Genomic DNA, 24,818 nt, shown 5'->3' on the forward strand with positions numbered 1-24,818 from the left:
GGAATCAGGACAATAGATCAGATGAGTTATGCTTTATTCTAATTATTATGTCATGACCCAATAAAAAGTTACATAATTCAAATAAGCTGTTTTGAGACATAAAGTGACATTGGAAAGACATAATCATGTGGCCACCTGTAGACCTTACACATCTTACAGTGCTTGACACTTGAATGGGTTCCAAAAGAGTAACACAGCCAGCACTGGTAGAAATTATCTGAGAGGAAAAAAGCAAGCTGGAATATTCCTATGCATGTATCACAGAAGGACATGTATAGAGGTATTTCTGTAGCTTCCAGGTGTGAAGGAGATGCCCTAGAGCCATATTTCATTGAGGGGATATTATTAGGAAAGATTAGGGGCTTTATTAAAAAATAATTTATTTAAAATGAAAGAAAGTAAGGAAAGGACAGAGGGAGGAAGGAAGGGAGGTGAAAGGTAAAGGGGTTGGGAGGGAGGGGGGGAAAAGAGGGAAGGAGGAAAGGACAGAGAAAATGTAGTGGGTGGAGAATGAGACAAAAGTGGGGCACTGGATAGTTGCATTTCCAGAAGAAGTGCATCTGTCCTTTAAAAATAAGGGAGACAGGGGCGCCTGGGTGGCTCAGTCGGTTAAGTGTCTGACTTCAGCTCAGGTCATGATCTCACAGTCTGTGGGTTCGAGCCCTGCATCGGGCTCTGTGCTGACAGCTCAGAGCCTGGAGCCTGCTTCCAATTCTGTGTCTCCCTCTCTCTCTGCCCCTACCCTGCTCATGCTCTGTCTCTCTCTGTCGCAAAAATAAATAAAAACATTATAAAAAATTTTTTAAAAAATCAATAAAAAAAATAAAAATAAGGGAGACAGAGACCAAAAGACATAGAACATTTGCTTAAGGAATAAAAGTGTCTGGTATGTAGTATGGATTGTTTAAAAAAAAAAAAACTAAAAGAAAATAACTACTTTAAGTAAGTTATTGAAATTCAGGATATCAAAATGGGTATCCTTCCCGCATCTCATTCTCTTACCCATCATTCCTTAAAATTATCTCCTGTGCTGGGTATTGTGACATACCACAGTATCTGGCATTCTCCCTGACATGCTGGCTCATTTTGTTCTGATTTCTCTAACACCATCCATTCCCTCAACTAGGGTGCTCTATAGAAATACAGTCTTTAACCTTCCACTTGTCACTTTCCTTCCACTACACACTTTGGTAGATATCCACTATCCACTATCTTTGGTCCTCATATCCCAACAGACATTTCTTTGCAAATGATTCCAAAAATCCTATTTTCAGCCCTAATCACCATTCTGACTTCAAACTACATTTCAACATCTTCCCCATAGTGAATTCCATTTCTAGCTTACAGTTAGACCTTTTAAAATAAGGGAGACATTAGTATTTTTATTAATAATCTTAAAATTTTGGCATGTTCTTACTGATTAAATTATATATAATGTATCACATTATATATTATATATATTATGTATTGTAATTTATCATATTATATATATAATATGTATGTATAATATGTATAATATATGTATATATATATTATATACATATAGTGTGTATGTGTTTTTAAGTAAGATATTCATCCTGCTAAATAACTAAAATATATTAGTTGCCTGGCAGGGAAGAACCTAATAACCTATACTGAAGAGAGAATACTAGTGTTAACTCTCTGTGAGGCAGTATGTCCTTAATTGTTTTTTGTTGTTTTTGTTGTTATGAGAAGACAATCATCTCATGTGAACAACATACAATGATTATGCATGGATGGAGTTTAGCACAGTAATCAAATAGAACTTACATCAAAGTTAATCTGATGATACATATTTAATGCTATGCATTATCCACGTGCTGCATGGTAATTAGACACAAATTGTAAACAGCTCCTGTGAGAGGCAAATTGATGTTACTTTTGCATCACTGGAGCAAACGTTTTTGGGATAGGAGAGAGAAAGAAGCAGTAGTGATTCTACTCTCTTCTCTTACCTGAGGAAACCAGTTTCCTTTGGGTTCTGGGAAATCAAATAATTGTTTAAATCCAGGACTTTTATCCTTACCAAAACATACTCAGATGTTTGATTTGTTTGGATAAACATAATACTAACTTTAGTAACTCACATGAGTCACTTATCATTTGTGCCTCATACCCAAGTGGCACAATTCCAATCATACGTACTATTAAATTACATGTTAAGTGGTTTTTTCCTGCAAGAAGAAGTAAGAAAATGATTTGTCATTAAGGAGAGTAAGGAATGATAAGATATTTTAGAGTATCTGGCATTGAGAAGGAAAGCAATCTGGCTTGAAAAAAGTCCTCAGTGGGAAGCTTTCAACAAAAAGGTGGCTCAAAAATGGTTGGGCAAAGGATGCAAGGGGGTAAACACATGACTATATATATATTTAAAAAAAAGAGCTAAAGGCTTAAAAAGGCAATGAAAAGTCTGGAAAAAAAGGAAGAACTGAGACAGGCTCGGGTCAACCCATTCACAGCGAACAGGAAATAACATGGACACATCAGGTATAACATGCACAAAAGGAGCCTGGGAAGATCTACTCTTTATGATTCTCCATCACTCACCTTCCCAGAGTTTAATCCAAGATTTAGCATAATAATGCGATTTCACAAGCAGTTGCTTTGACTGCATAGTGGATAAAATTAAACCAGCAAATTCAAGAATGTAGACATAATTTAATGACATCTCCAAACTGTAAGCAATCTGTTTCTCCCAACTGGACCAGGCTTATCCAATTTAAAGAGAAACAAATAGGTATTGTTTATGCTACAAAATAAAGTGAAACAAAAAAAAATCCCAGATAATAAAATTCTAGATATACATTTTAAAAGCTTGTTGAATATTAGAGGGATATTCATAAATGAGAATCTTTCTCTGGTTCTTACACTCCCTAAAGAGTTCAAAACATGACTTAAAAAATAATCAATGTTTTGAATTTTGCTGGCAAATAGATGCCACAGTAGCATTTTGCATAATTACATTCATTTTTTATTTACCAAAGTATGTGAAGGAAAAATTACATAGTTTTAATGGGTAAAATAAATGGCTACATTGATTAATTATTCAAAATATGGTTCCATTTTACTATAATTTGATTATAGAGAAAAGACTAGAAAGCTTTGGAATCAGAAATTTATTTGCCTTATTGTGCATTAAAATTAAACTATCCAATTAAGAAAAAAGAGGGAGAATTAAACCCCCTTAGGCTTCACTGTTCGTTCATTCTGACTACTGTGCAAAGAACCAAGGAATTTAGATAGGCAAGACAAATGTGATCAGCTCTCCATTTCTAAGAGAACTATGGACTTGCTACTTGCACAGAAAAGAAAACTTTTTTTTTTTGACTGCTCCACAAGGGGATTACTTATCAAAGGATATCTCTTACTAAGATTAACATAAGCATGTCATGATAGTAAAGAACCTACATAAACTCATTAAACCTGACTTTTTAAAAATTTTTTTAACATTTATTTATTTTTGAGAGACAAAGAGAGACAAAGTGCGAGCAGGGGAGGGGCAGAGAGGGAGACACAAATCAAAACAAGGCTCCAGGCTCTGAGCTATCAGCACAGAGCCCGATGCATGGCTCAAACCCATAAACCTTGAGATCATGCCTTAAGTTGAAGTTGGTCATTTAACCGACTGAGCAATTTAGGCACCCCTTATTAAACTTTAGCCTTATAGAGGGGCGCCTGGGTGACTCAGTTGGTTGGACGTCTGACTTCTGCTCAGGTCATGATCTCACTGCTCATGGGGTTCAAGCCCCACGTAGGGCTCTGTGCTGACAGCTCGGAGCCTGGAGCCTGCTTCGGATTCTGTGTCTCCCCCTCTCTCTGCCCCTCCCATGCTCGTGCTCTGTCTCTCTCTGTCTGTCAATAATGAATAAATGTTAAAAACATTAAAAAAAAAACCTTAGTCTTACAGAAAATAGATTTATCTATATTTAAAACGTTTACATGAGGTAATCTGTAATGCAAGCCTATATTTCGAAATGGAGGAACTTCCATATAGACATAGCCTGCCGAAATGACAGGCACTGGTTCTTTGAGATTTAGAGACAGTCTGAGGGGGGCAAAACTTTCACAGCACAAACTTCTCAGTCTTTTTAAAATCAAGGCAAACTTTATAGCTTAAAAACAAACAACAACAACAGGAAAAAACCTACAATGAGTATGCCCTTACTTATAAAATCTTCACAGTTCTTCCTTCCAGAAATTAAACCAGACAGGACCAGACATACAAATAATTTTAACAATAGGCTAGATCTTGTATAGTCCTTTATACTACACTGCACTTTATTTGGTTTAATCCTCAGAATGACCCTGTTTCTCATATGTGAAAACAGAGATTTAGCAAGCTAAAATATTTGCTCATGGAAGGTAGAATAATAGAATAGAAAGAGTGATAGATTTAGAACCACAAGAGATCTTGTTCTGAATCCCAGCTCTGCTACTCTGCCACTTACCATTTATGTGACATTGAGGAACATCTCAAAGTCTCAGTTTTATTTTCTGTAAAATGAGGATAATAGTATGCACCTCACAGGTTTTTTATAGGATTCAATGAGATAAAATATATAAAGTACTTGGCACAATTCCTAGCACATGTTACATGCTTAACAAAGAATAACATCTATCTACTGATCTTAAACAAGGTATTTAACCTCTTGACCTCTCCACTTTTACATCCATAAAATGGTAATAACACTATTTACTTAAGAGTCATTTTGATGATGAAATATATGCAATTTTATGTACAGTGTATAGTATAGGCAGAAACAAACCTAGAACTTATATCATCTATGTTGAATACTTTTAAAAAATATTTACTTATTTATTTTGAGAGAGAAAGGGAGAGAGACACAGAGACAGAGAGACAGACAGAGAGAGAACGTACATGGGGGAAGGCAGAGAGAGAGAGAGGAAGAGAGAGAATCCCAAGCAGGCTCCTTGATGTCAGCACAGAGCCCTGGATCTCATGAACCACCAGATCATGACCTGAGCCAAAATCAAGAGTCAGGACACTTAACCAACTGAGCCCCCAGGTGCCCCAGAAAACTCTTACTGGCAACAAAGCTAGATACTCTTGATTCTATTACCAAAATATAGAAGAACATTTTCTCACAACTCCATTGAGAAGATAACATCTAGAAATACCTGTGACAATGAATCTTAAAAGGAAAATATCCAAGTTACCTGAATTAAGGCTTCACTCAACATGTCTTCATTAACCTCCAGAATGATGTTTTTTATATCTTCATATGGCATACGATATGATCCTAAGAAGATAGCTAAAATAAAAGTAGATTTTCTTAAAACCGGAATAGTATCAAAATTTTAAAGGCCTAATGAATACCTGATTCCCATTTTCATTGACTCAAAATATGAAATTTCTGTCACTAATATTAATCTATAGATAGGAACAAACAAAATTAGTTACCATTTGATGGCCTACACTACACATCTAGGCAAAATGGCCCACTATTTCAGGCTCTAATGTTACAGGTTGTGTATATCCTATATACAAATTATAACTCCTACTAATAACACTGATGACTATATGCATATGCATTTTAGATTGAGCTGGTATGAAATGACTCATGAAAAGCTAGAGATTTTATTTCAAGATGGCCTTTTAATCTGACAGAGAATTTAATATGGAGATACTCAGATACATACAACACAGTACTTCTCAGGAACAACAATAAAGTAACCAAGTACAAAAAAAAAATCACATCAATCTACTCTGAAATGCTCCCACATAAGAAAAAACCGAAGTGTCTGAATCATCATTGTTATCTGAATTTCTGTTGACAATCATGTGGTATACTATTAGTAGCTTTAAATGTTGAACCACAATTTCCCTTGTCAACTTTTTCTTAATTGGGTGTATAGTATGTCATACTGGAATAATTCAACAAATTACCCTGAGAAAAGCTTAAACTTATTCAGAAAGTATTTTTCAACAAGGCATTCCACTTTAACTTCCACTAACTACATATCTGAATGAGAATTCATGCGTTCCTATCACCAGAACATGAATATATTCCTAAAAATTGTTTTTCTTTTCTTTTTTTTTTTTTCATGAAAAGGTCTGTATGATTTCACTGGTGCCTAAAGAAAAAAAATTGTCACTGTCTAGGCGAATGATTACCTAGACATAAATACCAGGTGAGATCTCCATAATTTAAATAAATAATGTTGACAAATATCAACTAGCAATTAAGGTCATTTTTTTAAAGTACTGAACATCCACTTTGTAAAGAAAACGTACTGTCAGGTAAGCAATGTACACATTCACAACAGCTATTAGGAGAATGCTTTTCCGACAGCAACATTCATACTCACAGGAGAATGATGACTTGTTTATTTTAATCTGATTCCCTATAGCACAACCCTTAACAAAATACTCCCATGGTATTTCTTTCCATAATTAGAAATGCTTGATATGTTGAAATTTCTCGTGCATAGTGTTTGAATATCCTCAGAATATAAACATAGTCTATCGTGGTTAAAAAAAAATGCTGAATTAAACACAGAGGAGAGTATATGCCAAAGTAAAACTTAAGGCCTACTTAAATGAAGATGGGTTTAACTGTGCTGCTGCTTGAGCAAAAGCATACTTAATAATTGATTTGTTGATGGCTTTAAGGTTCACTAACCAGTTTTAAAGTGCAGCGGTTACCAATTTAACCAGTAACATCACAGTTACTTCAACTATAAAGGCATAGTAATAAAAGGATTTGCCCAATGGGCCCAGTGAATACTCCGAAACTATCACACCCAGGCCTGGGCAGAAAAGGAAAATACAACACTCTTTTTAAGTCTGCTTTCTGTCTCACCCTGTCTTCTAACAGTGTTCAATTATCAATTCTTTCCAAAGTTTTATTATTCATAAGTTTCATCTGGTCTACGGAAGGCTAAATTATGATGAGGGTCTCCATTCTGGCTGAATGACAACAAGGCAACTCAAATCATGTTTACACAGAATTTAGTTTCTAGTAGATGCTAAATATACATTTTCAAGGCAGTTACAACTTTGTTTAAATATATTCAACAACTCCTCATCACCACCATCACTACCACCACCTATACACAAAATATCACATACACAGATTCTGGGCCGTTTTGGGATCCAAAATTCTCAATTCTTTCACTTTCTTCTTTGCAGGCAGGGTCTTTTTTTCTTCTGAAGCTTCTACATTCTTTGGAACTAAAGGAAAAATATTGATTCATAAACAACAATGGCACTAATCCAAATACACAGAATAAATTAGTAAGGCATATTAAGTACATTAATAAAGCTTATGCCAAAAAATCAATATATGTGTTTATTTCATTAGTTCAATGAAGAGGATAAACATAATAATACAGACCTATTTAACGGTTTCCCCACAAATTAAATATTAGCACTTAAGCAGAAAAGATAAGCCAAATAGAGCCAAAAATCAATTGCTACTTCTTCCCTAATATATAACATTAATTACTCCTTTACCATGTACCTACAGCAGCACTGGAATTAAATACATAGTAAGATCTCCCTAATTTGGACTAATTGAGGAGAAAGGCAGACATGCATTTATACTAAATTATGCTAAAATTTAGACATGTCTTTAATTCAGTGGAACTGTTTTGAAGTACCTAAAGTAACTTTAACTGCAAACAGGTTGCCATATAAAAATTCCTGCTGAGATTGCTTTGAAGAACAAATATGAACCATTTGAAAGTTGTACAACAACAGCACCATTTGCACACACATAATTAATGAATCTCAAAGACATGGTGTTTGAGTAAGTTATCTTTGTCTCCAATATTTTTTAGTACTATTTGCCTTCTTAGAACAAAATATTTAGTTACAGTTTATTCAAAAGGTAACCCTCCAGTTTTGAACAGTTCAAATGACCTGAAACTTAAGAAGTAACAGTGCCAAGGAGTGGCTTTAGCACCCCCCCACCATAACCTCCATTAGCTCTATCCCAGACAAGCCATCACAAAAACCAAAGCAAAAAAAAAAAAAAAAAAACAATGTGGCTACCTGCTACGAAAATGAAGCAAATCCCTAAACGCTTCTTAGACAGAAATTCCACACCTACAATTGTATGCATATTTTGGCAGCTTATCTCTTCTAATAAAAAAAAAATAGGGCTGTAGGTAATGGGAGCATTAAAAATATGACAAAAATTATATACATATATATATATATGTGAAAAATAAAATATATTTTCTCAATCAAGTAGTGATATGCTTTTGTCTCTAAACTCACGCTGCTAAACTTCATCATTGATTCACATGGCCATAATAATGCTGTTCGTTACTTTTAAAAATACAATTTCATTTTGAGGAAATCAGTTTTATTATTTTAATTTATCTGATTTTCACAAAAGAGATCACAAATGAGTTCCTGATTATATTTATAGGAAGAGCAACACAAAACCACAGGATATTTTTGCTAAGCTACGTGTTCATAGATGTTAGCTTCTGGAAAATTTTCTATAAATGTGACAGAATACATAAAATTTTGTAAGTCCATTAACATTCCCTTTGTTTTAATGGTACAAAATATGAGAAAATTAAATGAACTTCTTAGAAAAATAATATCAAATTAATTACATGTAAATAAAGTTGTAGCATTTAGTTCTAAGCTGTAACAACATGTTCTATCTAAAGTGATGCAGAGTCTAACAAGACTACACAATTATTACACTAGAAAATCATGATCTCAGCTTTGCGCAGTGGCAGTATCATAGCCAATGAGGTTTATCTGAGGCACGATTATTGCTAATTGAAAATCATGATCTCAGGTAGTTTCTCAAGCTAATTAAATACAATAAAATTATTGCTACTATTGAGAGAAAAATGGCTTTTAATATATGTCTTTAAAAATTATGACTAATGTTCCTCAAAGGATCTAAAAGCACAGTGTCTTTCCTATTCAATAATTAACATTTTAATCTATTCTAATTTTCAAGCCACTCCCAGGTTAAGACAACTGTATATAAAGAAATGACAATCCAAGGTTCATACCCTTTGTTAATAAAAACAAAATCTGAATCATATTGAAATTACTTCTTAGAATCATTCAGAAAATTCTACCCAAAGAAACAGTCAAGAAAAGCATACCAATCTCATAATATGCCTTAAACCCCACTATGAGAGACTAGTTAAACATAAGGATGAAAATGCTGTAGTATAAAGGATATATTAAGATTTTCTGTGAACTAACAAGACTCCTGAGTAAATCAGGCATATATAATGCTCATTTTGTTCAATGACTTCATATTTTTGTTTTTTTTTCATTAAAATATATTTCACCTTCTCCCCTTTTCAAATGAACAAGTTGTTTAAAATTAACATTAGATGTCTTAAATATCTAGAGTTCACTGTTAATTTTCTAGTACTAATTTTCTAGTACTAAGTACTAATATATTTCCCTCATAGTATGCAAATTGGCTTTATCCTAGATTGAAGTAATGGTTAAGAATTCCATGAGTGAGCACTGCTGTTGAGAATCACAAGAGCAAAGCTAGTTTAAAATAGTTCCCTAACTAGACAGCCTTTCACAAACAATAATGTTTTGCCATGATCAGTAAATACTGATAAGTGGCTATGATTGTCTTTGATTTTCTTGTCTTTAAAAGCATTCCTTAGTGATCACAACCACAGGCTTAGATAAATAGATAATTTGAAGGAAGGTAAGGATATATGGAACTTATCCAGGTAGTATTAAAGGCTTCATATATTAAAAATGTCCTGCTTTCATAATGACTACAAAATGTTACTTGTCCTAGGGTGATTTGATTACATATATGTTTAAATGCTTTAAAAAACTTAAATATTCCATAACTTGACTAAAAAATAGGCAATTCAACATTTCAATTAAAGCTTGTATAGACATTTCTCCAAATACAACATACATATAGCCAATAGCTATACGAAAATATGCTCAACATGACTAATCATGAGGGAAGTGCAAATCAAAACCACAATGAGATATCACCTCACAACTCTTTGAATGGCTATTATCAAACTACAAAAGATAAGTGTTGGTGAAGATGTGGAGAAATTGGAACCCTTATACACTATTGGTAGAAATGTAAAATGGTGTAGCTGCTATAGAGAGCAGTACAGAGATTTCTGCAAATAATTAAAACTAAAACTACCATACAATCTAGGAATCCTACTTTGGTGTATACGACCAAAAGAACTGAAATCAGAATCTCAAGGAAAAAGCTGCACTGTATCTTAGTACTGCAGTATTACTCACAAAATAGCCAAGAGAGGGAAAGAACCTAAACATCCATCAAAAGATGAATAAAGGGGCACCTGGGTGGCTCAGTGGATTGAGCATCTGACTTCGGCTCAGGTCATGACCTCTCAGTTTGAGTTCGAGCCCCGCATCCGGCTCTGTGCTGACAAGTCAGAGCCTGGAGCCTGCTGCGGATTCTGTGTCTCCCTCTCTCTCTGCCTCTCTCCCACTCACACTCTGTGTCTCCTTCTCTCTCAAAAATAAATAAACATTAAAAAAAAATTAAAAAAAAAAGATGAATAAAGAAATGTGGCATATACATATAACAAAATGTTATTCAGCTTTAAAAAAAGAATAAAATCCTGCCATATGTAATAGCATGGATTAACCTAGGGAACATTATGCTAAGTGAAATAAGCAAGTCATAGAAAGATGAATACTGCATAATTATGAAGCATCTAAAATGTCAAGCTCATAGAAACAAAGTAGAATTGTGGTTGCTGGGGATTGAGGGAGGGTGAAGGCGGGAGTTGCTGTTCAATAGGGATAAAGCTTCAGTTATAGAACATGAATAAGTTCTAAAGATCTGAGGTACAAAATTCTAGCTATAGTTAATAATACTGTACTGTACGCTAAAACATTTTTGAGAGGGTAGAGCTTATGTTAAATGTGCTTATATCCAAAAAATTATAATGTACAAACTTAAATTATACTGATTCTGTAATTATTCAAAATTATTTGGATGCGACTGAAGAGATTTTTTTAAGTCTCAATACAAAAACTTCAATAATTGATTTTTGTCCTCAATGGCCCTATGGTCCTCACATTCATAATGAGTCCTCCAAATGTGATCTCTCCATATGCAAATGAAAAATCATATAACCACTGGTTTTAAATCTGATAGGTTAAATGAATTTGAGTGCTTAAACTGTCACTGCTAATTGACCAAATAATAATGAAACATCATAAAATACTGTCTGTAGAAACATAATGATGTATAATAAAGACATTTGTATTATTATTAAATGCGTTAGCATCAAGATACTAATTATCTAAGATAAAATGTCCATGGAACATTCTTAGATTTCCTTTAATACATGGAGTTTTATATGCAATTGTACTATAACTTCATTCCTTTACAACTGAGGGATGCTCATTAGCATAAATAAAGTAAACATGGCTATATTCTTTTCCCAATCTAATTTAGGCAATGTTCAGGCATCCCCTATTAATGTCTACTATCTCAGTGGATATATATAACATGTGCCAAGATGTTTGTAATTTGTAGGAAATATTAAGATATTATAAATGGGTAACATTGAATGATTTACATAGTGGTAACCATAAATCATAATAAATTTTTATAACTACTGTATCTCAAAATTCCAGTGAGAAAGATTGATTCCTAAAGTCAGCATCAATACTATTCATTCATTTATTCATTTATCCAGCAAATACTTATTAAACATCTACTATATGTGAGCCTAGGCACAAGCATACAGTGGTATATAAAACTTAAATGTCTACTCATATTTCTTAAATATGTAGTGATAATGTAAACTACTAATTATGGAAGTATCTCCAGAAGATATCTAACTTTTGTAATTTTCTTTAGCCATGGTAAATAGCTTGAGTGAATATATGCATATCACTTAGAGAATTCTTTTTGTTATTTGAAGTAGTTCTGTATTAAAGAATACTGTATCTTTGAATCAGCATCAACTGATGTGTTACATCTTGTTATAAGGAGTATGTGGAAAAGTAAAAATATGACACTTCTAGTAAGTGTACTATATATAAAACCAGGAAAAATAAAGCCATTAACAGTAGTGTTAAAAACCACCCAAATAATTTATGTAGCATTGTGTATACATATATGAATATCTAATAATGCCCAACTGTTGTTTTAGACATTTCATACAAATGTAAGAATTGTGATCTCCCTATATAAATACATATTTTCCCATGTGTATACAATTCCAGAAGTGATTCTAACTATATAGAAATAGTTTTCATATATTAGTTGAAATAGGCATTAAACTTCAATAAATAATTTTATGTTAAAATGAATGCAAGTATGACAATGGCAGGCAGGGGAAATCTATGATTTCTGTGTAGTAGCTGCAATATTTTTTCATTAACTGTTATTTTCTATTCTTTTAAAATTCTCTTTATCCTTCTATTTATGGAAATATAAAAACACAAATGAAAATGGGGAAACAGGGGTGTCTGGTTGGCTTAGTTGGTTGAGCACCTGACTCTTAATTTTAGCTCAGGTCATGATCCCAGGGTCGTGGGATTGAGCCCTGTGTCAGGCTCCATACTCAGCATGGAGTCTGCTTAAGATTCCCTCTCTCCCTCTCAGCCTCACTTCCCTACTTATGTTCTCTCTCTCCCTCAAAAACAAACAAACAAACAAATGGGGAAATGGATATAGATAGATAGATATATCACTCACACAATTATTTACATATATATGTATATATCACACAAAACAGCAAAAGAGGAAAGTCTAATAAGAACTACAACAGTGATAGTAGTACTAGTTGTAGTAGTAACCACGATCACAATCATTAAATCACCAGCAAAATCAACTTTTATTAAATACCTCTTCTGTCACCTTATATAATATGTATTGCCACTATCATTTTATGAAGGATGAAACTAAGGAATGGAAAAGTTGAGTAATCTTCCCAAGATCATATAGCAAATAATTAAAAGATGCTCAACCTCATCAGTAATCATGGAAATGCACATGAAAACAATGAAATAGTATTTCACAGTCATCAAATTGTAAGTGACAAAAATGTTTTGTAATGCCAAGTATGGATGAGGAGGCAGAGAAATAAGAATTTGTGCCAACAGTGGTGGTAAAAATTAGGATAAAAAATATAAAATATTTATTACCATCTAATATATTTAAGGTGTCTTATCATAGGTATAACCCAGTCTTTCCATTTATAGGTCAAACAGCCAAGGGGACAAGGATGTTCACTGCAGCAATATTTACAACAGTACAAAAACTGGAAACAATTGACATTCCAGGGGTTACAAAATGGATAAACAGATTGTGGTGTGTTCATACAATGGAATACAACCCAGCATTTCAGTGACTATAACACAGCTAAATATTTCAACAAGGATAGATCCCAATTACAATGTTGAATGGAAAAATAAACATGGTGGAAAATGTTGCATGCAGTGTAATAGCATTCATCTAAATTAAAAATGAAACACAAAATAATCTTATGTATTGTTTATAGAGTGTGTGTGTGTGTATATATATATATATATATATTTATTTATCAAAATTATAATAACATGGAGTAGATACTCAGCAGATTAATGACAGTGCTTTACTTGGGGGAAGAAAATGATACTGGAACAAGTAGAAGCCTGGAAACCTCAATTTTATATCTAATGTTTTATTTCTTTAAAAGCAAACATCTGTAGTAAATATGACTAAATGTTAACATTTTTTTTCATTCTGGGAGGCTGGTACAAGGAGGTTTCCTATATTAGCCTATGCAGATTTTCATTTTTCAAGTAGATTACACACACATACATACACACACACACACACACAACTTTTTACAGTTTATAAACTATTAGTCTTGGCAATCCATGGACCAAGGGTATATAGGAATCAGAAACAATAGGGGAGAAAATAATAAAAACTACAGGTGAAGATTAGTCAGATAGGTCAGCAAGCACAATTTTGTTTTCAATTGTTTTTTGAATCTATTTTGTGAGGAATAGTACATTTGTTTACCAAACCTTGAGAGGGAAAGCTGATGCAATATGCAGTATGAGATTGAATTTCCTTCTCTTATATGCTGCATATTGCAGCTGTGAAGCTTCCCCTCTCTGCGCTACCTCCAGCTGTGCAATAAGGCATCCCACAGAAAGGTAGATTTCATTCTGACACTAGCATAGTACCTGTAGCCATCAGAATGGCATTACCAAGAGTGTTTGCAAAGTTTAGAACACATTAAACAAGACTAATGGTTCTAATGGTGGGAAACACACACACACACACACACACACACACACACACACACTCTCACACACACACACACACACACACACACACACACACACACTTTGTAATGATTCCCTAATTGAGGAACAAATCTTACTGGTCATAGTTTAGACAAGAATCCCTCAAACCAGGAAGCACGTGTTACTGCATAACTAATATACTTGTACACCTGTTCATTAAGCCAATTAATGAACACTACTAAATGTCACCAAAACACTATGTTTAACAATGTGTATAGCTAATGCTGTATATTTTCAGTTGGGTTTCAATAGCTCAGCAGGAAAGGTTTATTTTAAGGAGGACAAATAAGGTTGTCTTAGAGGTTTCAGGGAGAATCTCTCTTGTTTGAAGTGGGATTTTAAAGCACAAAAATGGAACTATAGTTCTTACCTAAACCTAGTATTTGACAAATGAGGTGGTGGAAGTTATTCCTGTTAACCTTTTTGTTTTTCCTTCCCCTCCCCCATGGTCTTCTGTTAAGTTTCTCAGGATCCACATAAGAGTGAAAACATATGGTACCTGTCTTTCTCTGTATGACTTATTTTACTTAGCATAATACTCCCCAATTCCATCCGTGTTGGTACAAAAGGCCATATTTCATTCTTTCTCATTGCCAAGTAGTATTCCATTGTGTATATAAACCACAATTTCTTTCTCCATTCATCAGTTGGTGGACATTTACGCTTTTTCCATAATTTGGCTATTGAAAGTGCTGCTATAAACATTGGGGTACAAGAACTGGACAGCAACATGCAGAAGGATGAAACTAGACCACTTTCTTACACCATTCACAAAAATAAACTCAAAATGGATAAAGGACCTGAATGTGAGACAGGAAACCATCCAAACCCTAGAGGAGAAAGCAGGAAAAAACCTCTCTGACCTCAGCCTCAGCAATTTCTTACTTGACACATTTCCAAAGGCAAGGGAATTAAAAGCAAAAATGAACTATTGGGACCTCATGAAGATAAAAAGCTTCTCCACTGCAAAGGAAAAAACAAAACTAAAAGGCAAGCGACAGAATGGGAAAAGATATTTGCAAATGACATATGGGACAAAGGGCTAGTATCCAAAATCTATAAAGAGCTCACTAAATTCCTGTTAACCTTTAACTTCTGTGAAGTACCCGATTCAACTATCCTTAATTCCTTTACTTGTGGGTTAGCTATGAGTCTGTAAGTATGGACTGATGTTTTTCTGGTCATCCCACACTCAGAAAATGCCCTGTTATGCAAATCTCATCATTCATGCCACAAATCAGTGAGTCCAGCAATAAACCCCAAGAGCTAAGTGTGTCAATGATGAGTGCTAAAAAATCACAACAGTAGGAATCCTAATAAAGACAGTACAGGTAGGCTAATAGGGCATTTCTGCTGAGAACACAGTTTGGATATTCATCATATCTAGGTTTTTCTTTTTCAATGTAGTCCATCTCAGACTGGCACAAGTCCTTCACACAATTTAGTTTAATGCAAAGGGCAGTTAACCTTGTGAGCAAGACTGAACAAAATAACACCCTGAAGTATCTGTAGCCAGGGTCTCAACTTGACAATGTAGGATTTTTCAGTCTGGGTTTTAGTTATATCTGAGCATGTCTTGAAAGTCAGTATCGTAGATATCACCAAGAATTTATTCATATGAAGGATCATTGGGAAACTATGTATCCTAAAAGAAACTTCTCATCTCCTGGATATTTCCACTTTGTTGTATAGTAAACTCTTTAAATTTAGCACATCCTATACCAATTTCCTTATCTTACTCTCCAACTCTTACTCTCCTACTGTAGTCTTTTCCATCTCAACAAAAGGAAATTCAATCCTTCAAGCAAAATACATATATACACACACAATCATTGACTTTTCCCTCTCACAGGCTATATCCCATTCTTTGGCAAATCCAGTATCTAATCACTCTCATCACCTACACTTCCACCTAACTAAGGATTTCAAGTCACCATCGCTTCCAGCCTGGGTTACTGGTGTAGCCTAATAACCATTATCCATTCTGCCTTTGTCCTTCTTCATTCTATCCTGTTAATTCATTAATTAATGTTATTCCACTGTTCGAGACCCTTCAATGGCTTCCTGTCTTATTCGGAGTAAAAACCAATGTCTTTAAAATAGCTTAAAATGTCCTACTTCATATTTCATGTCCCTTCCATAACTACTCTGATCTTATCTCTTACAACTTTCCCCTCATTAACTCAGCTCTAGCCACATAAGCTTCCTTGCTGTTCTTCAAATATGCCAGAACAATTCTCACAGCAGTCTTTGCATTTGATATTGTCATCTCCATATATTCCCTCACTACTTTCCGATCAGATTCAATGTCACTTTCTCATAGAAATCATTCTTTTTTTTGAGAGAGAGAGAGAGAGAGAGAGAGAGAGAGAGAGAGAGAGAGAAAGGGTGCGAGTGAGGTGCAGAGAGAGATGGGGGGGCAGGGAGAGAGAGAGACAGAAGCAGGGCTCACCTGAAGTGATTTTGAGCTCACCCAAAGTGGGGCTGTGCACACCCAAAGCAGGGTTCATGTTCACCCCATGTGGGGCTCAGGCTTACCTGATGTGGGACTCAAACTCACGAACCACGATATCATGACCTGAGCTGAAGTCAGATGCTTAACCAGCTAAGCCAACCAAGCACCCATATAAATCATTCCTGATGATGTGGTTCAAATAACCCCTCCCTCTTGTCACATATTTTCCCCTTTGCCTGCTTCATTTTTCTCCAAAGCAATTATCACCATCTGACATAATATGTATTATTTATTTTATTGTCTATACTTTTTACTTTGATGTGAACTCTATTAAAAAGAGGTATTTGTCACTGTTTTGTTCACTGTTATATACTAGCATGTAGAATCATGCCTGGAAAAAAATAGGCACTCCAATTATTTTAGAATTTATACAACATATATATTCTTATTTGTGAACAAGGAATTATATATAAGGATATATATTCCAGTACTGTTAATAGCAAAATATTATAAATGTTCATCTATTGCAGACAGATTTAATAAATTATGGTACACTGGGTACTGCTTTTAATAGCAAAAGATTTGAAATGACCAAAAAGTTCATTAACAAAAGAATGATTAAACTATGGTATGTCCAGCCAATGTACCACTATGCTGCTATATACAAGACTAAAGAAGATCTTTATAAAATTATATGGAATGTTCTTTAATAAATATTGTTCAATTAAATATTGTAAAATGTGTAGTATTACCATTGATGGAAAAAAAGAGGGAAGAATATATGTATTTGCTGGTATATGCATAAAATGTTTCTGGGAAGAAACACAAGGAATCTATTATATTAGTTACTTCTAGAGAAGGGACTGAGTAGCTGGGGAGACAGAGATGAGAGGAAGAAAATTCCCTCTATACAATTTTTGTGCCTCTTTAAACTTTGAATCATGTGAATATATTATCAATTCAAAAATGAATAGAAAAACAGAAAAGGAACAAAATGATTTCTCCACTACAAAGTCTCTAATATATGAGTGCATAAGACAAAAATGCTTTGTGATACAAGTAGGGGAGAAAAGTACTCTGTGCACTTGAGGTTGCAGCATAAAAATGAAGCCCAGGCTTCAAGTGGCACAATTAATAAATCAGAGGAAGAATGAGGTGACACATACTAAATAGTGGCCTAGAACTAGATGCCTATATGCATTTCAGAATGTATTAGCGAAATTCAAATAAGCAAAATTTAAATAACATAATTATGTGCTATGTGAGTGGGGGCCTTAAGGGTTCATTGCATTCAGCATGACTAATGAATTCAATCTTCACAATTATATTGTCTTTGATACACATATTTCTTTTTTTTTTTAATTTTTTTTAACGTTTATTTATTTGTGAGACAGAGAGAGACAGAGCATGAACGGGGGAGGGTCAGAGAGAGGGAGACACAGAATCTGAAACAGGCTCCAGGCTCTGAGCTGTCAGCACAGAGCCTGAAGGGGGGTCTCGAACTCACGGACCGCGAGATCATGACCTGAGCTGAAGTCAGCCGCTTAACCGACTGAGCCACCCAGGCGCCCCAATACACATATTTCTTATCACTGGTTTCAACATATTCATTTCTTATTCACCACTTGTAATTTATAAAATAAAGTAAAATTGCAATAAAAACATTAAAACTTCTGCACAAATATTTTCTGTGTAGACAAAAATCAACGCTAACAGACAGATCTATTAGTTGGTATGTGGCATTATAAGGTCTGTAAAAATGGATGAATTCACTGTTAAAAAAGGCAATTTAAGAGTTTCAATGAATTATAATCTCTGCTAAGAATACTTTGAAAGTTAAACATATAAAACTTAAGGACCACTTAGGCACTATATATACAAGTAAGCCTCCCCTGAACAATTCCCAAACCAGTTAAAGAAAACTAGAGAGGACTAGTTCTTTCAAGACCAATAATTTAGATGTATTTTTCATACAATAGTTTTGTGAATTTTATTTCTATCACCAGAGTCATATGACCTGATGAAATAAATTGAAGATGACACAAAGAAATGGAAAGACATTCCATCCTCATGGATTACAAGAATAAATATTATTAAAATATCCATACTACTCAAAGCAATCTACAAATTAAATGCAATCCCTTTCAAAATACTAACAGCACACTTTTCACAGAGCTAGAACAAATGATCCCAAAATTTGTATGAAATACCAAAATTTGGCTACCCCAAGTAGCCAGCGTGACCTTGAAAATGAAAAAGCAAAGTTGGAGGTATCACAATTCAGGACTTCAAGTTTTATTACAATTCTGTGGTAATCAAGACAGTATGGTACTGACCCAAAAACAGACACATAGATCAATAGAGCAGAGTAGAAAACACAGAAATGAAGCTACAACTAATATGTTCAATTAATCTTTGACAAAGGAGGAAAGAAGATCCAATGGGGAAAATCTAGTCCCTTCAACAAATAGCTTTAGGAAAAAATAAACAGAATAATGATAACCTGAGGTCAAGATGTAAGCTGTTAGTCAAAGTAAATTAAGTCAACTGATATGAAATCTATTCAATAGGTACACTTAGTTTCATGTTGCATCATTGATAACAACTGGTGTGTAGGTGTGTTTGTATCATTAAGTATATCATAGGTGGCTTCATTTTAACAATGATGTTCCATGAACTATTTTATTCTACTAAATGTCAGAAACAGTTTGGGTTATAAGCTTTTAAGAACTTAAAAAAAAAGTTCTTGGATGAGAGCCCAGGTATGAGAAACTGTCTTCTGTAAAAACTATCTTTTAGTAATACTATTATCAGTGCTCTCTAACATATTTAACATAACTGCAAAAGATACAGATTAAAACAAGAACATAAACCTAGTCATTTATTTTAGAATAATTGGCAATTGCCTATTGTGTACCTTTTATTAATTTTTGAGCCTAAGAAGCAGATATTAGAGGGCCCTGCATTGTTCATAAAGGCATATATAAGACGAAAACAGTGTTTAAGTTTAAACACTAAATCTCAGGGCAAAGCAAATCTCAACTGTAGATTGTACCCTCAATGTATGGCCCCAATTTTCTGTGAAATCTGTAGAATGCAGATAGAGCAATTACCGTATAAAGTAAACCATCTCATAAAGATTAGAATGGAATGTGCACTATGTTTTAAAAATGTCTGAAATCTCTTGAATTGTTTTCAAGGTTTTACCAGAAATTGAAATGAGAAAAGCAATAGCCTAAGTAAGAAGCAGCTGCTAATAGTCACAGACACCAAATAAATTTGACTGGATCAAGACAGCAACACGCTGGCTCTTTTTCCCAGCCAACTACTTCAAACCTGTAGTGCTCACCATTAGGTTGGGCTTTACTTCACCTCAGCCACTTCAGTCTCAACGCTGTGGGGTCTAATTGTTGATTTCCTCATAGCAGCCACCAAAATGTGCCTCTGTTTTTAGGCTACAGTGGTTTGGATCTGAATGTAAGCACTGGTTATAACCACAGAGAGGGAGCAGGAAGTCGGTACATAAAATTGGGAACAGAAGTGTGATTAAGAAATATAATCAAATTAAAAGTTTCAAATTAGGGGTGCCTGGGTGGCTCAGTAGGTAGAGGATCTAACCCTTGATCTCAAGGTCGTGAGTTTGATTCGACTGTTGGGTGTAAAGATTAAAGCTTCAAATTGGCTAATAAGAAAAGATAGATTCCTATTTCTTACTGGAAAAATTGTACTAAAATATCAGATAAAAAACATGAACTCCAAAGGTGGGCATGATAATTTATGAAGAAGAAAGAATCACTAATATATCTAGCTTTCCACTTAGAATTCAAGGAAATAAATCTGATAAGATTATTTAAAAAGGCAGAGATTGCATCTGATACCCAGTGTAGTACTTTGAAAACCAAGGCATACAATAGGAGTAAGTAAATATAGAAAATAAAATGGTTATACTTATTTAAAATCACCCTTTATGTTCTGCTTCCAAAATATATGCATTTTTCATTGACTATGGGTATGACATGAGTTACCATACATAATGTTATTCTGTGTGCCTAATATAGATGAAAAGATTACAGGTTCTAATTTTAAGTGACTTTTGCCTATTGTCTATCCAGGACAAGTCTACCTAAACACAGGAAAGGTATAACAGGACTCCTGAATGATGGTAAAATACTCCAAGCTCACCTCCCTTCACAGCTTTGATGACAAACATTTATCTATCCATTAAGGACTAAATAGGGGCACCTGGGTGTCTCAGTTGGTTAAGGGTCCCACTTTGGCTCAGGTTGTGATCTCATGGTTTGTGAGTTTGAGCCCCACATCAGAATCTGTGCTGACAGCTCAGAGCCTGGAGCCTGCTTTGGATTCTGTGTCTCCCTGTCTCTTTGACCCTCCCCTGGTTTCCCTCTCTCTCTGTCTCTCTCTCTCCCTCCCTCAAAAATAAGTAAAACATTTTTAAAAATTAAAAAAAATAAAAAGAACCAAATAAAGTGTCACTTTCTCTATAAAATCTTCTCAAATTACCACTACATTTTTTGTGTACCTATATCAGCAATATGGTATTTTCTGAACACTAACCCACTCAATTAAGGTTCACGTATGCATCTTATTGCCTTCTCTAAGTTTCAGATTCACAGGGAAGATAACATACTTGGTACAACTTTGTCCCCCATATCCATCCCACCCCCATAGTATCTAAAAAATGATGCTCAAGAATGTGAATATGCTACGTAAAATATTAGAATGGAAAAAATGATGACGGTGCAGGGAAAGAAATGTGAAAATTTTGATTATCTGTCTTCAAGATGTAACTAAAACCTGAACAGTTAGTGAACAGTGAGAAAGAATTCAGGTCAGAAGATTTGGGAGGATGCCCGAAGTCATGGACACAGAGAAGAAAGAACAGCCAATTAAGAGAACATAAAGAAAAAAAAAAAATGTGAGAAACGGGATAACATTGTCCCTACAGTGAGAATGGAAAATGTTTCAGTAAGAGGAACTAATCAGCAGTGTCAGACACAGAAGGAAGGTTAAGCATAGTCTAAATCATGGGGGGAAAAAAAAGAAGAAAAAAATAGGCAATTTGAGACCATATAGAGCAATTTTAACAGAGCAATGGCAACAGAAGCCATATTACAGTATGTGAGGAAGAAGTGAATGGAAATAGTGAATAACGACCACTCACTTGAGAAGTTTTTTTTTTTTAATGTTTATTTTTGAAAGACAGAGTGTGAGTAGGGAAGGGGCAGAGAGAGAGAGAGGCAGAATCCGAAGCAAGCTCCAGGCTCTGAGCTATCAGCACAGAGCCCGACACGGGGCTCAAACCCACAAACTGTGAGATCATGACCTGAGCTGCAGTTGGACGCTCAACAGACTAAGCCACAAGAAGTTTAGTAGGGAAAATAACAATATAGTATAAAGGAGACAGGAACAAAGTGATTGAATCTCAAATCTGTATAAGTTTGCGTATTATAAGAAGGTACCTGATTGTCAAGTTCAAGAGCAGCTTTTATGCCCAGAATGATTTCAGAACAAACCCAGCATACAATGATTTACTGGACAAGATCAATGGAAACTGAGCAAAAGAGATTATACTGTTCAGTGATCCATGTTGCATCAATATCTATAATGGAACGAGACAAGGTGACACAATGGCCTAAAGCTTCCTGGAATTGCTCATTAACAAAATCAACCAGGAAAAGAGAATCCACAAACAGTAAGCAAGTAGCATACTGTCTTTTTACTGATAATAAAATAGTATTTTCCAGTGTCATAGGAAAAAAGAAGTAGTATATAGCAATACCAATAGAACTAGGCTGAAAATTATTGTTGAGAGAACCAAAAAATGTTCATACAACAAGCATGGTCTCCATAAGGCCCTGTCAACATCTATGACACAAAAACACAAGTCAATGTATTTGAGCCAACAAATGAATATTGGTATATTCAACATAAATGTTCCAGAAAGAGCACCCTATGCCATTTTTATTGGAATATAAAAGTTATTGGATAACAAACTGTTCATGAAGATTAGAACACTAATTTTGTCATATCAGGACTAACCTAAAACATAAAATGTTTATACAACATTAGCTGAATTAAAAAAAAAAAAAAACACTAGTTTTCATCCAATTACCTTCGGTGTCCTAAAAGTGTGATATCTGACAATATACAGACCTAATGGTAGCTACTACAGCTTCCCTCTACACCCAATACAGATGGACTAGCTAAGTGGCCTAACAAGACAGCAGGTGGCTTTCTAAAATTAGTGTCTGCATTTGTAGTTTATTCAGAAAATATTCAGATGAAAAAGAAATTTTCAGGGTCAATTTCAGGACAAAAGCATGCTACCTCATACAATTTCAATGCAATGCAACTAAAGAAATAGTTAAGCTCCAAGTGAGGGGGCAAGGTGCCATCCTAGGAAGTGATGGAATTTCAGGTAACAGTGACCTTAAGAAACCTATGATAGTCAACATAATTGCCAGATTAACATTTTAATTTTTTGTGTTTTAAATGTTATTTAAAAGGCAATTGCCTATAAATCCCATGTCTCTGTATGCCATGCATGAATTATCATTTAGTAATAACACCCAAAGAAAAGGAAACTGACTTTACTTTCTAATATCAGTTATTAATAATAATGTTGATTATTATATTATCTCTTATTTAATGAATGCCTTAGAATATATATCTTTGTCCCCTAATTATGATAATAATTCTTCAAGGTAAATATCTTATTCTTACTGTAAAAAACTTAGGCTCTGAGCAGTGTCTATAATATGTACTAAACCTGGATACAAACATGGATCAGTAAAGTTTTTCAATAGGAAATAGAATAATCCTATATATCATGTCATTAAGTGAACTAACAGGTATAAAACATAAAGCAGAGTGACCAGCACTCAATAAGAACCTCCAACAAACACCAATTCCCATTCAATGGCCCCCAATAATCATTCTACAAAAACTCTACAACATACAGTCTAACCAAGTGAGCTATACAAAGAGAACGGGGTTTGGTAATGTTATAGGCAAATATATCAGACATACCAAATTCCATCACTAAAGATGATAAAGGAAAAATTGGTTCAACAAAAAGAAAAAAAAATGAATCAATGAGAATATCCACTGATATATTTAATGGTAATTGAAGCATGATGCAATGACTTCACTGTTTCTCAAAGGCAAGGATAATTTTTCACTGGCAGTTTTCTGGGGTAACCTTCTAATTCATATGGTCCTTATCAGTTTGAAATTAAAGAGTATCAGTATGAATTTTGCTTAAGTGATTCTAGTAATTAATAATCCACAGTAAAAACATACTCAAAAGATAACATAAAACCTAGCCTTCTGTACAAAGTGGAATGAAATATTTCTAGCATAAAATACCTTTGGGAATAAGTTACCTCTTGGCAAAACAGAGAGTATCAAAATAATATTAAAAAACCTGTCAAATACAATAATAAAGAAGACATTACATTTCCAGAAGTTATTAAATGCTGGAGTTTGCCACAAAAAAAATGCTCTTACAGCTACATCCTTGGTATGTGGCCACATTAAAACCTTTTAAAGCATGTAATCAATGGGACTAAAATGCATAAATGCACATAATAAAATAAAACTATTTTGAACTGACCACTTGAAAGATGAGAGCATCATTCTATTAAAGGGGACATGAATCAAGAAGTACATGTTCTTTGCTCTCTTTACTCCTTCCTAAAAATTTAAAATCTGAAATTCTATAACACCAGATACGAGTGATCTTGCTATCTTCCAAATCCATATTAATATATGTGTGTTACATATATTTCCATAATATCATATACACCCATATAGGAAACTACTGAATGTATTAGATTATCAACATTGTTTGTTCTGGAAACTTTCTCTTCAATGACTTCAAAGACCAGAAACTTCCCTGATAATCAATCCTATGCTTCTGACTAGACTTCGGTTTCCCACGTTGTATTCTTTTCTTAAATATTAGTGACTCCAGGGTCCCCATGCTCTCATCTTTTTAGTTTATATTTTCATCCTGTGTGGATGATCCCC

At 34.3% G+C, this 24,818-nt stretch overlaps 1 protein-coding gene and 1 non-coding gene across 2 annotated transcripts in view; one reads left to right on the forward strand and one right to left on the reverse strand.

Moving 5' to 3' along the window:
* The window catches only part of DIAPH2 (diaphanous related formin 2), a 986,776-nt gene that overhangs the window by 546,894 nt on the left and 415,064 nt on the right, over positions 1-24,818 (reverse strand). Inside the window, exons 18-19 of the mRNA XM_053891427.1 lie at positions 7,115-7,216; positions 5,200-5,294 (exon numbers count right to left, since the gene is read on the reverse strand). Of these exons, the coding sequence (XP_053747402.1) occupies positions 5,200-5,294; positions 7,115-7,216 (197 nt within the window). The remainder of the gene's footprint in view (positions 1-5,199; positions 5,295-7,114; positions 7,217-24,818) is intronic.
* LOC128774042 (U4 spliceosomal RNA) lies at positions 8,725-8,862 on the forward strand. The gene has a single exon (XR_008418508.1). It is a non-coding gene; the product is annotated as a U4 spliceosomal RNA (small nuclear RNA).

Source organism: Panthera pardus, unplaced genomic scaffold, assembly GCF_024362965.1.
Source record: "Panthera pardus isolate Hobbes unplaced genomic scaffold, ASM2436296v1 HiC_scaffold_27, whole genome shotgun sequence".
NCBI classification, from domain to species: Eukaryota; Metazoa; Chordata; class Mammalia; order Carnivora; family Felidae; genus Panthera; species Panthera pardus.